The 15,535-nt window shown below is 42.6% G+C and overlaps 1 protein-coding gene across 6 annotated transcripts in view; it reads right to left on the reverse strand.

Moving 5' to 3' along the window:
- The window catches only part of ncam1b (neural cell adhesion molecule 1b), a 354,414-nt gene that overhangs the window by 10,554 nt on the left and 328,325 nt on the right, over positions 1 to 15,535 (reverse strand). For 4 of the 6 annotated variants that reach the window (XM_061973163.1, XM_061973161.1, XM_061973162.1 and 1 more), the window contains 3 exons: positions 13,606 to 13,804; positions 4,495 to 4,611; positions 1,128 to 2,078 (listed from right to left, as the gene is read on the reverse strand). In XM_061973163.1, the coding sequence (XP_061829147.1) occupies positions 1,128 to 2,078; positions 4,495 to 4,611; positions 13,606 to 13,804 (1,267 nt within the window). Of the gene's footprint in view, positions 1 to 1,109; positions 2,079 to 4,494; positions 4,612 to 13,605; positions 13,805 to 15,535 lie in introns of all 6 variants that reach the window. The other 2 variants (XM_061973164.1, XM_061973166.1) reach the window with 2 other exon arrangements.

The raw sequence follows: 15,535 nt of genomic DNA on the forward strand, positions 1-15,535 counted from the left end.
TGAAAACGCCGCACCGATCCGCCTGTCGATCTCACGATCCACTCTCCCCTCACTCGTGAACAAGACTCCAAGGTACTTGAACTCCTCCACTTTGGGCAGGGTCTCCTCCTCAACCCGGAGATGGCACTCCACCCTTTTCCGGGCGAGAACCATAGACTCAGACTTGGAGGTGCTGATTCTCATCCCAGTCGCTTCACACTCGGCTGCGAACCGATCCAATGAGAGCTGAAGATCCTGGCCAGATGAAGCCATCAGGACCACATCATCTGCAAAAAGCAGAGACCTAATCCTGCAGCCACCAAACCGGATACCCTCAACGCCCTGACTGCGCCTAGAAATTCTGTCCATAAACGTTATGAACAGAATTGGTGACAAAGGGCAGCCTTGGTGGAGTCCAACCCTCACTGGAAACGGGTCCGACTTGCTCTGACACTGATCATACAGGGAGCGGACCGCCAAAATCAGACAGTCCGATACCCCATACTCTCTGAGCACTCCCCACAGGACTTCCCGAGGGACACGGTCGAATGCCTTCTCCAAGTCCACAAAGCACATGTAGACTGGTTGGAAATAAAGAAAACGCATTGAATGAGAAGGTGTGTCCAAACTTTTAGCCTGTACTGTAATTATCTTGTTAACCAGGGGACTAAAAATAAATAGTTTCAGCCCGAAAGGATCTGCGTTTATGATTAGCATTAATCCGCCATGGCGACCACATACTTTTCCACGAAAATTGTCCGATATTGATGGGCGGCAGATCAATCGACACTAGTGTTCCTCTGTGTTCATAGGCTGGTTGCTGTACTGTTCTACCATTGTCACTTTGTTGACATAGCACATGCATCAAAACAACACAATGTTGAACTAAAACTGTTCTGACTTGGCTTCCCTCGTCACACAGAACCTCTTTCTCCCAATCACCAATGTCTAAAGTCCACACCTAAGTCGTTACTTCCTAACCTAATGTGGTCAATGGCAACAAGTGGTGGTGAATGAATGAACGCACAAGTTACTCACTCACACATACACGCACACACACACACACACACACACACACACACACACACACACACACACACACACACACACACACACACACACAGATAAACCTCTAGAGGGAGCCGTACTCATCGTTGACAGGAGGACCGGTCTTGGCCAAAGTCTCTGATGCATCCAGAACTGGGCCTGAAAGGGGGAGGTCCGCTCCGTCGCCATTGGGCAGGAAGGGGGCAGAGGGCGGGCTCTCTAAGCTAATGAGGTCGGCGGGGATCTCCGAGGGTCGCTCGGTCCCGTTACTCAGCTCTAAGTCGAAACCCGCGTTTTTGAGGCCCGTGTCGTGGGCCAGGAAGTCGTACATGTCTGGCGGTGATGCGGGGAGGTCACTGGCAGGCAGGGGGGACAAGGGAGAGGACACATTTTCAAGGAGAGGGGAGGACGTTTCAGCATCCGGTGCTTTAGGAGCACTACGGATGGCTGAAGGCGGTGTGGGGGCAGCATTATGAACAGGCTTGTCAAAGGCAGCGAGGCCACACCCGCTCAGGTTTGAATCAGGGGAAGGACCACTTTGCTCTGCTGAAACGGGCGGACTAGGAGCAGGTTTCTTGTCTGGAGTGAAAGGTGACGGTGACACAGCCAGTGGCGATACAGGAGGACTACCTTTAGCTTTCAGGGCGGCAAGTTTAGGAGAGTGTCTACGCTTCGGCGGTATAGGTGTGCCGGATTTTTGAGCTTTAGTCCATTCTGGGGTGCTCGGAGGAGGCTCGGTCTTCTCCTCCTCCTCCTCCTCCCCTGGCCACTCGCTTCGTCTCTGCTCGACTAACGGCGCAATCTTGGCCTCGACGGCGGACCTGGAGACGGGGGGAGTCGGTGGCGCCGCGCTCATCTCCGGGCTCGGCGCCGGTGCCGAGATGGGCGTGGGCGAGGGGTCGTTGGCCGGGGTGGACAGGCTATACGTTAGGGTGGTGGTCTCGCTAGAGGGGCTGTCCTGGGTGGGGTCATTGGTGGCAGTGGCCGTGTCGGAGTTGGTGGCTATGGAGGAGAGCGTGTCCAGTGCCAGAGCAGCGGTGAAAGCCGCCAGCCTGAGAGAGCAGGGAGAGAACAGAGACACACAGACTAGACACCAGGGTGACCGTGACACAGGAAGGGGGCGCACGGGAAGCAGCATGCAAGAAGATTAGTAGGTCTCAAAGGCCCCGTTTACACTAAGCCTGGATAACCGGATAAGGTTATCCAGGGTAAATTCCACCTCACCTTATCCGTGTCCACACACAACAATGCCAGCGTTTAAGACCCCCTCACACCTGCGTACCGCCGGTGCACCTCCAGTGTTGCTTTGTGTGCAAGTTCTTAAATGTAACTTATCTGAACAATATCCAGTGTTGTGGTATTTCAGTTAACCGGAATCCAGTGTGCTGTGGGGCCCTATTGTAGTGAATCACACCTGAATTAATCAAATCTTTATTAGACACGTAAACAATGTGATAAAGGACATTTGACAACAATCAATCTAGGGATCTAGATATCTGGTCAGGACACTCCTCACTCTCATGCCTTCACCTTCATTGTCCATTCCTTTTTGGTGACTTTATATACTCTGGACCTAGACGTTGAGTCCGCGACATACATGGCGGACAATAACTGTTACAGTCTACTTTGCCGGTCCAAAAGTATTCTCCGTTTTCCGTAGTTAGACGGCCAGGTAATACAAAGCACGCGCTACCTACTCAGTGGCCTTGTGGTTAGAGTGTCCGCCCTGAGATCGGTAGGTCGTGAGTTCAAACCCCGGCCGAGTCATACCAAAGACTATAAAAATGGGACCCATTACAATGTCAGCTTTCAAAAATCTGTTGAATCAAATGGTTTTCCCACTCAGTGTAATAGCTCCATTTGGTCTTAACTTCACAACTCAGTGGCCTTGTGGTTAGAGTGTCCGCCCTGAGATCGGTAGGTCGTGACCTACCCTTACCTCGACCCCGGCCGAGTCATACCAAAGGCTAAAAAAATGGGACCCATTGTCTCCCTGCTTGGCACTCAGCATCAAGGGTTGGAATTGGGGGTTAAATCACCAAAAATTGCTACCCTCACCTCCCAGGAGTGAACAAGGGCGATGGGTCAAATGCAGAGGACACATTTCGCCACACCTAGTGTGTGTGTGTGACAATCATTGGTACTTTAACTTAACTTACATGTTACATTAAAAAATCCAGGCCCTAAGTGCACTAATAGCAGCAACAATTATGTCTACTAATCCCCGGCCTTTAATTTCCCTGTTTTACAGTCAGATCATGCGATTTGATGGTATGCATGAGGTTTGTTTTCAGGCATACTATCCATTTTAACCAAATCCTCCATGTGGCAGTCCAATTTTCAAACTACAGGTTGTAAAATGTAATCTCTCCCACAGCTTGACAGAGTTGATTGTTTTTTCTGTTAGCACTGTGTCTGTTTTCAAGCTGCATACATTCATACTTTTTTTTTTTTTTATCACATCCTTGGGAGCTCGCATTCTCGTTGTCTCTCCTTCGACAAATGGACAAGTTGCTAAGTAGAATCACAGCTGACCCGGACATTGGAAAGTTCTCTTGCCGTCTGAGAAGTGTTGTATCCCAGATAGCTGCAATGGCTTTCTTTTAAGGAATTCATGTGTGATTTCCACAAGCGTCTCTACGAAACTGACTTGCCTCCATATTTCCAGTGGTTAGCTCCGAGTTAGAAACCCGCTTTATTATGTGACGCGTTCTTTCTGACGTCACTTCCTCTCCGAACTCAGTTTGTAAACGATCAATGAGTCCATACAAAGCTAAGGGTCGGAGATTCAAGAAATACAAATATTGTCCGAGGAGGGGGACCTTAAACGCTGGCTGAAACGGGGCTTAGGCTAAATAATTATTCGTTTAAGGGGTTAAAGGACTTAGTGTAGACGTGGCCAAAGGTAGACGAGGCAACTGAAAATCAAGAACAAAAAAAAGCGACTATTAAGCCTAAATGGAAAAACAAAGTCATGCTGTGAGTGGACATTTAAAGGGTTACATCCCACACACACACCAACATGGAGAGTACCGACTAGTCCTGCAGAACACTATGCGGCAATACGCAGAACCACCTAGACGGGGGGGTGGAACAGTACCAGTGACCGTGCCTAGTAAGTCTTGCTTAGGTTGTCCAATGACCACACTGGTGAGGACCAAAGGCCTTTCTGTGTCTTTAACTGGTATTGCTTCAACCTTCATGTCATCACACAAAAGGCTGCAGAGTTAAAACAAAAACAAAAAAACAAAGTGCAGTACTCCCTGCTAATATGGAATCGAAACAGAAAGCAACACACTCTCAGTGGACTCCACTCAAGAATAACCAGAACTTGTCCAAAAAAAGTGCCTCGCTTAAAATTTTATAGCAAATTCTTGGAAGTGGAGTGCAAAGTTCAACTGCAGATAGATTGTTTAAAAGCAACAAAAAATTAAAAAAAAGGGCAGTGTGGCTGAAAGCTCTACTCACTCTGGTTCTGTCAGGGGTGTGGTTTCATTTGGTTCTGTTGGTCCTGCTGCGTTGTGATTGGCAGTGCACTCGTCCTCTGTTCTGACTTCCACTATGGGCTCTTTGGATTCATCTTTCCTGCAGGACAGACATTGTGTTGTGTTGTGTTTGAGGCTTTTAGAGAAAGTGGTACAGTCGCATCAAATATGGAACAAATCCATCCCACTCCCAATTTGTAGCCTTTTCCTTCCACAATGCCCTGAAGTATTTCACTTTTATTGCTTGGAAATTGTCAATTTACTCTGTTTGACAATTTAATTTGTCAAAGAAAAAAAGCTCCTTTCATGTGAAAGTGAAAACCTATTTATTAAAAACTAAATATACAGTCAAATGTGTACATACACTTGTAAAGAACATAATGTCATGGCTGTCTTGAAGTTCCAATCATTTCTATTTTGGTGTGATAGAGTGATTGGAGCACATACTTGTTGGTCACAAAAAACATTCATGAAGTTTGCTTCTTTTATGAATTTATTATGGGTCTACTGAAAATGTGCTGGGTCAAAAGTATACATACAGCAATGTTAATATTTGCTTACATGTCCCTTGGCAAGTTTCACTGCAATAAGGCACTTTTGGTAGCCATCCACAAGCTTCTGCTTGAATTTTTGACCACTCCTCTTGACAAAATTGGTGCAGTTCAGCTAAATTTGTTGGTTTTTGGGGGCGGTATAGCTCGGTTGGTAGAGTGGCCGTTTTGGGTTTTGTACATTGTTGCTCTTTGAAATGACGGTTGAACCACATGATGGCTATACCTAATATAATTTCAAACGTTGTCATACCTGTGCCTCTTTGGATTTAAAAAAAAACAATTGAGTGTTAAAAAAATATAAGATAGAAATATACTATTGTATAACTTGACACAGGAAGTGCTTCATACCGACAGCCATAAGACTGCATAATGTATATGTTCCTTTTTTACTGTACTTGAATGTCTAATAGACTGTATTTATATTATTCACATGTGAATAATGCTGTATAATAGACTGTATTTATATTATTCACATGTGAATAATGCTGTATAATAGACTGTATTTATATTATTCACATGTGAATAATAGACTGTATTTATGTTATTCACATGTGAATAAAGCTGTATAATAGGCTGTATTTATATTATTCACATGTGAATAATGCTGTATAATAGACTGTATTTACAGTACATTATTCACATGTGAATAATACTGTATAATAGACTATTTATATTATTCACATGTGAATAATGCTGTATAATAGACTGTATTTATATTATTCACATGTGAATAAAGCTGTATAATAGGCTGTATTTATATTATTCACATGTGAATAATGCTGTATAATAGACTGTATTTATATAATTCACATGTGAATAATGCTGTATAATAGACTGTATTTACAGTACATTATTCACATGTGAATAATACTGTATAATAGACTATTGATATTATTCACATGTGAATATTGCTGTATAATGGACTGTATTTATGTTATTCACATGTGAATAATAGACTGTATGTATATTATTCACATGTGAATAATGCTGTATAATAGACTGTATTTATGTTATTCACATGTGAATAATGCTGTATAATAGACTGTATTTACAGTACATTATTCACATGTGAATAATACTGTATAATAGACTGTATTTATATTATTCACATGTGAATAATGCTGTATAATAGACTGTATTTATATTATTCACAAGTGAATAAAGCTGTATAATAGGCTGTATTAATATTATTCACATGTGAATAATGCTGTATAATAGACTGTATTTATATTATTCACATGTGAATAATGCTGTATAATAGACTGTATTTATGTTATTCACATGTGAATAATATAAATACAGTCTATTATACAGCATTATTCACATGTGTATAATGTTGTATAATAGACTGTATTTATATTATTCACATGTAAATAATGCTGTATAATAGACTGTATTTATATTATTCACATGTAAATAATGCTGTATAATAGACTGTATTTATATTATTCACATGTGAATAAAGCTGTATAATAGGATGTATTTATATTATTCACATGTGAATAATGCTGTATAATGGACTGTATTTATATTATTCACGTGTGAATAATGCTGTATTATAGACTATTTATATTATTCACGTGTGAATAATGCTGTATAACAGACCGTATTTATATTATTCACATGTAAAAAATACCTAAGTGTTTATTGTTTATTGTCAGTGAACTGTGGTGCTGAATTTCCCCCAGGGATCAATAAAGTACTTTCTATTCTATTCTATTGTTTGTCCACCTGAGGGCAGTACAGTAACATAGTCAGAGACAGCAGATATACAGTTAGGTCCATAAATATTTGGACATTGACACAATTTTCAGTATTCCAGCTCTGTACCACTTCCTGCTTGTTCTTTGGGCATTTTCCCTTCAGTTTTGTCTTCAGCAAGTGAAATTCATGCTCAATGGGATTCAGGTCTGGTGATTGACTTGGCCATTGCAGAACATTCCACTTCTTTGCCTTAAAAAACTCTTTGGTTGCTTTCGCAGTATGCTTGGGGTCATTGTCCATCTGCATTGTGAAGCGCCGTCCAATGAGTTTTGAAGCATTTGGCTGAATAATAATATTGCTCCAAACACTTCAGAATTCATTCTGCTGCTTTTGTATCCGTCGTAGATACAGTTGTATCTGTGTTAATAGAACCCAGTTGTAGCTGGGATGCGTTGTCTTTAATCTCCTTTCTAATGAGTTCAATTTTCTTATTAAAGAAATTCATAAAGTCATCTGCCGAGTGGGTGAAGCTATTGGGAGGAGTCGCTTGTTGGGTTAGCGATGCTACTGTACTAAACAAAAATTTAGGGTCGTTTTTGTTGAGGCGGATGAGATCTGAGTAATATTTAGCTTTAGCTAAGATAAGCATGCGCTTATACGATATTAAACTATCACTCCATGCTTGATGGAAAACCTCAAGCTTGGTCGCGCGCCATTTGCGTTCCAACTTTCTACATGATAATTTATGAGCTCTGGTTTCTTCTGTAAACCATGGGGTGCGCCTTTTAGGGGCCCTTTTTTGTTTTAGCGGTGCTATACTATCAATGGTTTCGCGCAGGGCATTGTCAAAGTTGTTAGTGAGGTTATCAATAGAGCCGACATAATTTGGGAATGGTGCCATTACCGAAGGCAGTAGGTCAGCAAGAGTCATCGTTGTGGCAGCATTAATGTTGCGGCTGCTATAGCAGTTATTATTATTATTAGCTTGTTGACAATGAGTCAGAACTTCGAATTTTATAAGGTAATGATCGGACATTACTTTAGTATACGGGAGTACCATAACTTTGGAGGTGGTGACACCCCTGCCCAGCACTAGATCTATCGTATTACCGTTGCGATGCGTAGGTTCATTTATTATTTGTGTAAGACCACAGCTATCAATTATAGTCTGGAGCGCCACGCACTGAGGGTCCGATGGGGTATTCATATGGATTTTAAAGTCCCCCATTATGATTATATTGTCTGCGTGCGTCACTAGATAAGCAACGAACTCTGAGAATTCATTGATAAAGTCCGAGTAGGGCCCTGGGGGGCGGTAGATAACAGCCAGGTCGAGAGGCAGCGGTGCGACAGACCTCATAGTAAGCACCTCAAACGATTTGTATTTATTATTTAGGTTAGGGGTAAGGTTAAAGTTTTCATTGTATATTAGTGCGACCCCCCCACCCCTTTTGAGGGGACGGGCAATATGCGCATTCGTATAGTTAGGAGGAGATGCCTCATTTAGCGCAAAAAAATCGTCTGGTTTGAGCCAGGTTTCGCTAAGACCAATGACGTTAAGATTGTTGTCTCTAATGACCTCATTAACTAATAACGTTTTGGGAGACAATGATCTTATGTTTAAAAAGCCCATATTATAAGTATTGGTCTGTTTTGACGAGTTTTTGTTTAAATTATTAGTAGCAATATTAATAATGTTGCGTTTATTATACGTAGTGCACTTTAAATAGTTTCGACCATATCTAGGAATTGAATTACACTCCCACCACCATGCTTCATTGATGAGGTGCTATGCTTTGGATCTTGAGCAGTTCCTTCCCTTCTCCATACTCTTCTCTTTCCATCATTCTGGTATAAGTTGATCTTTGTCTCATGTGTCCATCGGATGTTGTTCCAGAACTGCACAGGCTCTTTTACATGTTTCGTGGCAAACTCTAATCTGGCCTTCCTGTTTTTGAGGCTCACCAATGGTTTAGACCTTGTGATGAAACCTCTGTATTTCCTCTGGGGAAGTTGTCTCTTAATTGTTGACTTGGACACAGATCCACCTACCTCCTGGAGGGTTTTCTTGATCTGGCTAACTGTTGTGAAGGCCTTTTTCTTGACAAGGGAAAGGATTTGTCTGTCATCCACCACACTTGTTTTTCGTGGTCTTCCAGGTCTTTTGGTGTTGCTGAGCTCAGCAGTGCGTTCTCTTTTTAATAATGTACCAAACAGTTGGTTTGACGACACCTCATGTTTTTGCTTTCTCTCTGAAGGCTTTGTTTTGATTTTTCAGCCTAATGATGGATTGCTTCACTGATAGTGACAGCTCTTTGGACTTCGTATTGAGAGATGACATCCCCTGATTCCAAATGAATATACCACACTTGAAATGACATCTAGGCCTTTTATCTGCTCTTTGTAAATGAAATAAATGGAAAAAAACAAGGGAATAACACACACCTGGCCATGGAACAGCTGAGTACCCAATTGTCCAATTACTTTTGGTCCATTAAAAAGTGTAAGGCACGGATAAAATGTTTGATTTGGATGTAAATACCCTCAAATTAAAGCTCAAAGTCTGCACTTAAAGCACATCTTGATTGTTTCATTTCAAATCCATTGTGGTGTTGTACAGAGCTGGAATACTGAAAATTGTGTCAATGTCCGAGGTTCGACTATCCGGCGTAGCCTCCTCTCCAGTACACCTGAATAGACCTTACCGGGAAGGCTGAGGAGTGTGATTCCACGATAGTTGGAACACACCCTCCGGTTCCCCTTCTTAAAGAGAGGAACCACCACCCCGGTCTGCCAATCCAGAGGTACCACCCCCGATGTCCACGCGATGTTGCAGAGTCTTGTCAACCAAGACAGCCCCACAACATCCTACGCCGGATAGTGGAACCTCGGATTCAGGAGGAACAGTGTGGTTTTCGTCCTGGTCGTGGAACTGTGGACCAGCTCTATACTCTCGGCAGGGTCCTTGAGGGTGCATGGGAGTTTGCCCAACCAGTCTACATGTGCTTTGTGGACTTGGAGAAGGCATTCGACCGTGTACCCCGGGAAGTCCTGTGGGGAGTGCTCAGAGAGTATGGGGTAACGGACTGTCTTATTGTGGCAGTTCGCTCCCTGTATAATCAGTGTCAGAGCTTGGTCCGCATTGCCGGCAGTAAGTCGGACACGTTTCCAGTGAGGGTTGGACTCCGCCAAGGCTGCCCTTTGTCACCGATTCTGTTCATAACCTTTATGGACAGAATTTCTAGGCGCAGTCAAGGCGTTGAGGGTATCTGGTTTGGTGGCTGCAGGATTAGGTCTCTGCTATTTGCAGATGATGTGGTCCTGATGGCTTCCTCCGGCCAAGATCTTCAGCTCTCACTGGATCGGTTCGCGGCCGAGTGTGAAGCGACTGGGATGGGAATCAGCACCTCCAAGTCCGAGTCCATGGTCCTCTCCCGGAAAAGGGTGGAGTGCCATCTCCGGGTTGGGGAGGAGATCTTGCCCCAAGTGGAGTAGTTCAAGTACCTCGGAGTCTTGTTCACGAGTGGGGGAAGAGTGGATCGTGAGATCGACAGGCGGATCGGTGCGGCGTCTTCAGTAATGCGGACGCTGTATCGATCCGTTGTGGTGAAGAAGGAGCTGAGCCGGAAAGCAAAGCTCTCGATTTACCGGTCGATCTACGTTCCCATCCTCACTTATGGTCATGAGCTTTGGGTCATGACCAAAAGGACAAGATCACGGGTACAAGCGGCCGAAATGAGTTTCCTCCGCCGAGTGGCGGGGCTCTCCCTTAGAGATAGGGTGAGAAGCTCTGTCATTCGGGGGGAGCTCAAAGTAAAGCCGCTGCTCCTCCACATGGAGAGGAGCCAGATGAGGTGTTTCGGGCATCTGGTCAGGATGCCACCCGAACGCCTCCCTAGGAAGGTGTTTCGGGCACGTCCGACCGGTAGGAGGCCACGGGGAAGACCCAGGACACGCTGGGAAGACTATCTCTCCCGGCTGGCCTGGGAACGCCTCGGGATCCCCCGGGAGGAGCTGGACGAAGTGGCTGGGGAGAGGAAAGTCTGGGCTTCCCTGCTTAAGCTGCTGCCCCCGCGACCCGACCTCGGATAAGCGGAAGAAGATGGATGGATGGATGGATGGTGTCAATGTCCAAATATTTATGGACCGAACTATAAAAGAAGCTTTAAAATGAAACTTCAGCTTGAGTTGTAAACATAAACAAATAACAAATCGTGTCACACTTCCTGCTTTGAATTGTGACATTAAGAGAAATAGAAAATGTATCAGTAAAGTTTCAGATACGACAGTTATACTGCCTGGCTTGCTACACGCCCAACAATAATGCAGTTCTCACATATGCTAGAACAGTGGTTCTCAACCTTTTTTCAGTGACGTACCCCCTGTGAATTTTTTTTAAATTCAAGTACCCCCTAATCAGAGCAAAGCATTTTTGGTTGAAAAAAAGAGATAAAGAAGTAAAATACAGCACTATGTCATCAGTTTCTGATTTATTAAATTGTATAACAGTGCAAAATATTGCACATTTGTAGTGGTCTTTCTTGAACTATTTGGAAAAAAAAGATAGGTTTTTATTAGAGATGTCCGATAATATCGGCGTGCCGATAAATGCGTTAAAATGTAATATCGGAAATTATCGGTATCGTTTTTTTATTTTTTATTATTTTTTATTAAATCAACATAAAAAACACAAGATACACTTACAATTAGTGCACCAACCCAAAAAAACCTCCCTCCCCCATTTACACTCATTCACACAAAAGGGTTGTTTCTTTCTGTTATTAATATTCTGGTTCCTACATTATATATCAATATATATCAATACAGTCTGCCAGTGACGTGCAGTCACTAGAGGCAGGTGAGGCGGGGCCTCACCTGCCATCATGGAAAGAAAAAAAATGTAAGAAGAAAAAATTTTTATTAAATTGTTATATGTATCCAGTGATTATACTATAAAGTTATTTTCCATTTAACTTCACCAGTTTTAGATTATTTTTATTCAAAATCGCTGAATTTTCACATTTGCCGTTCAAATACTGAGAAGAGACGGTGCGGTGATCAGCAGCCAGTTGAGGCACGTCACTCAGTGCCTCAACATGGATTCCGGACTCGGCTAACTGCTGGCCTGCTGTGCAGTGAGACCGTATTGCTATATGAATTATATTATACATTTCCATAGTTTAGTTAGCTGAGGTATATAATGTACAGTGTATTTTGTCAACAACTGTATGTGTGTAACGTATTTCTTGTGCTGAGCGATCATAAAACGGCTGCAAAAGACGCACTGGATGAGGCTCCAGTAGCCCCGCCTCCTGCACCCCCGCCGTAGAATTGTTATATCAACTAAAGCCCACACTTAAACTTTCCACGTGCAAGATTGAATGTATTTAAAAAAGTTATTTCATAAGAAGCCAAAAAGTGCAAAAACAATAATGTTCGTGTTGGAGGAGTTGTGAATGACTGCAGGGACACAACATTAAGTACACCTGCAGACTGCAGGTGTACTTAATTCACAACTCCTCCAACACGAACATTATTGTTTTTGCACTTTTTGGCTTCTTATTAAATAACTTTTGTAACCTATTTTCATGGGCTTTCCTCTTTGTGATGTTAAGTTCCTGTTATGCGCTGTTATACAGTATATGCCTTGAGCTCTTATTTTGAAGGCCCTAAGAGCGGAAGTGATGTCACGTTGCGGAGGTTTTTGAAAGAAGGTAAATAAAGTGGTCCTCGTGTAAACTGGAGCCTCCGTGTTTGTTATTTTGTAGTTTCATACAGTATAGGCGACATTTATAAACCCTCGGTTACACTTTTTTGAATAGATTCAATCTTGCACGTAGAAAGTTTAAGTGAGGGCTTTAGTTGCGGCGCATGGACTTAATTTCTAAGTAAAGGTAAGACCATAATAACGTTTTTTTTATTAAATGTGCTTTTTTGTGTGCTATAGTTTGTATGTGTAAAGTTAAAGTTAAGTTAAAGTACCAATGATTGTCACACACACACTAGGTGTAATGAAATTTGTCGTCTGCATTTGACCCATCCCCTTGATCACCCCCTGGGAGGTGAGGGGAGCAGTGGGCAGCAGCGGCGCCGCGCCTGGGAATCATTGTTGGTGATTTAACCCCCAATTCCAACCCTTGATGCTGAGTGCCAAGCAGGGAAGAATGCTGGTATGAGCTTTTAAACATAACCCGTTAACTGCTGCCAATCAAATGGTGAATAAGATACTCTTTAGGGTTCATATGTTTGTAAATCTGACTGTGATGAAGTCAGTGCCTCACCAGCCATCAACCTCACCGCACGTCACTGCAGTCTGCAAGGGATACAGTCCGTAAGCACGCATGATTGTGCGTGCTGCTGGTCCACTAATAGTACTAACCTTTAACAGTTAATTTTACTCATTTTCATTCATTACTAGTTTCTATGTAACTGTTTTTATATTGTTTTACTTTCTTTTTTATTCAAGAAAATTTTAATTTATTTATCTCATTTTATAAAAAAATTTAAAAAGTGCCTTATCTTCACCATACCTGGTTGTCCAAATTAGGCATAATAATGTTTTAATTCCACGACTGTATATATCGGTTGATATAGGTAATTAAAGAGTGGACAATATCGGGATATCGGCAAAAAGCCATTATCGGACATCCCTAGTTTTTTATTTATATTTATAAAGGATTTTTTAATTGTTACTATTTTTAGAATATTTAAAAAAAAATCTCACGTACCCCTTGGCATACCTTCAAGTACCCCCATTTGAGAACCACTGTGCTAGAACATCTGGCCTTCATGTGACCCTTTAAAGCAGATTTTCATTGCATTTGTTAATTCCTTACATGAAGGCGGCCTTTCCCTCCTCCAAGTCTTTGCCTTTGGTCCCGGAGCCCGACTTGCCACACAGGCACATGATGAGGCCGCATTTGTTGACAAAGTAGCAGGTCACGTCTACGGCCAGAAGCAGGAGCACAAACGCCACCACCAGGATCCCCGCCCACAGCACGATGCCCACGGGAAACCTCGCGTCCTCATCCAAGTCTGCCACAGACACATCACAGTTTAGTCCGCAAACTGCCGACTAAAACAGGACTACGACTACAAATAGCTCGGCAAATATAAAAAAAAACACTCACCTTCTCTCCGTGTATAAGTGAAAGGATGGATGCACAACTGCTTACCATACATGGCTATTTATTTGCTATTAGATGTCAGAGAAAGCCCAAGCTTACGATATGTATTATGAACAGATATGTAAACTATTGTCTATAGATAAATGACACTTATTATGATCGGACAGAATCTGCAGGTGGAGAATGTGCAGCTCTGTGGAAAAAGCACCCGTCAATTAGAATAGTAAAAAAACATTATTTGACATGCATGAGAAATTGATAGTAAAAAAAAAAATCAAGTTGCACAAAGTATGCAAACTATTCCAATGCAAGTAGCATCTTTTCTGTTAATATTTGTGACATAAAAGTTAGCTAGTGTTGGTCTTTATGTAATAATAATACACACACTTCAGTAGGGATGATGTTCGAAACCGATTCTCCCGGTTGTTCGATAAGAAAAGAACCGATTCCATGGACTCGAATCCCTTTTTGAGAACCGGTTCCCATTATCGAGGCCACTATAGTAAAGAAAAAGAGTTGGTTCTTTATTCGAATCCCTGGGAACCAATCCCAAATGGGCAATGTTATGCCCATTTGATTGTAGACTCTTACTGACACCTTGTGGCGATATGAAAATACTACGCGTCAATAGTTTGGGCACTTCCGGGTTGACGACGTCAGTTCAGTTCATGAGACAATTGAGAAGTAGACAAGTTGTGTTAGCTCCTACAAGCCTTGGAAAAGATAAGTCTGTAAGTAAACTGTTTAACTTGTTTATGTAACTCAATATTAAGGTGGAAAGTGGTTAAGTATGATACTAAGATGTTTATTGAAAAAACAATTTTTGTGCACTGTTTCAAAGACATGCACCTGGGGATAAGTTGATTGGCAACACTAAATTGGCCCTAGTGTGTGGATGTGAGTGTGAATGTTGTCTGTCTATCTGTGTTGGCCCTGCGATGAGGTGGCGACTTGTCCAGGGTGTACCCCGCCTTCCGCCCGATTGTAGCTGAGATAGGCTCCAGCGCCCCCCGCGACCCCAAAGGGAATAAGCGGTAGAAAATGGATGTTTTGAGGACTTAAAATGGCTGCCTGTCGTGTATTTCCACCATACTTGCCAACCCTCCCGGATTTTCCGGGAGACTCCCGAAATTCAGCGCCTCTCCCGAAAACCTCCCGGGACAAATTTTCTCCCGAAAATCTCCCGAAATTCAGGCGGACTCAGGTCCTCCACAATATAAAAAAGCGTACCTGCCCAATCACGTTATAACTATAGAATGATGGAGGGCGAGTTCTTGGTTTCTTATGTGGGTTTATTGTTAGGCAGTTTCATTAACGTCCTCCCAGCATGGCAACAACACACAACAACAACAGTCACTTTTTTGTATACCGTAAAGCAGTTCGTCTGCCGTAAACAGCAATGTTGTGACACTCTTAAATAGGACAATACTGCCATCTAGTGCATTTGATGAAAGCACTTTTGTGCGTGCCACACAGCAATGCATCATCAGAGAGGGTGTTCAGCATGGTTCGAAAAATAGTGACAGAGAATAGAACAAGGATGGACAATTCAACCCTTAACTCAACAATGAGTAGATGAGTGTTATGTGTGTATATATGTGTAAATAAATGAACACTGAAATTCAAGTATTTATTTTAT

The sequence above is a fragment of the Nerophis lumbriciformis genome, linkage group LG17 (assembly GCF_033978685.3).
Source record: "Nerophis lumbriciformis linkage group LG17, RoL_Nlum_v2.1, whole genome shotgun sequence".
NCBI classification, from domain to species: Eukaryota; Metazoa; Chordata; class Actinopteri; order Syngnathiformes; family Syngnathidae; genus Nerophis; species Nerophis lumbriciformis.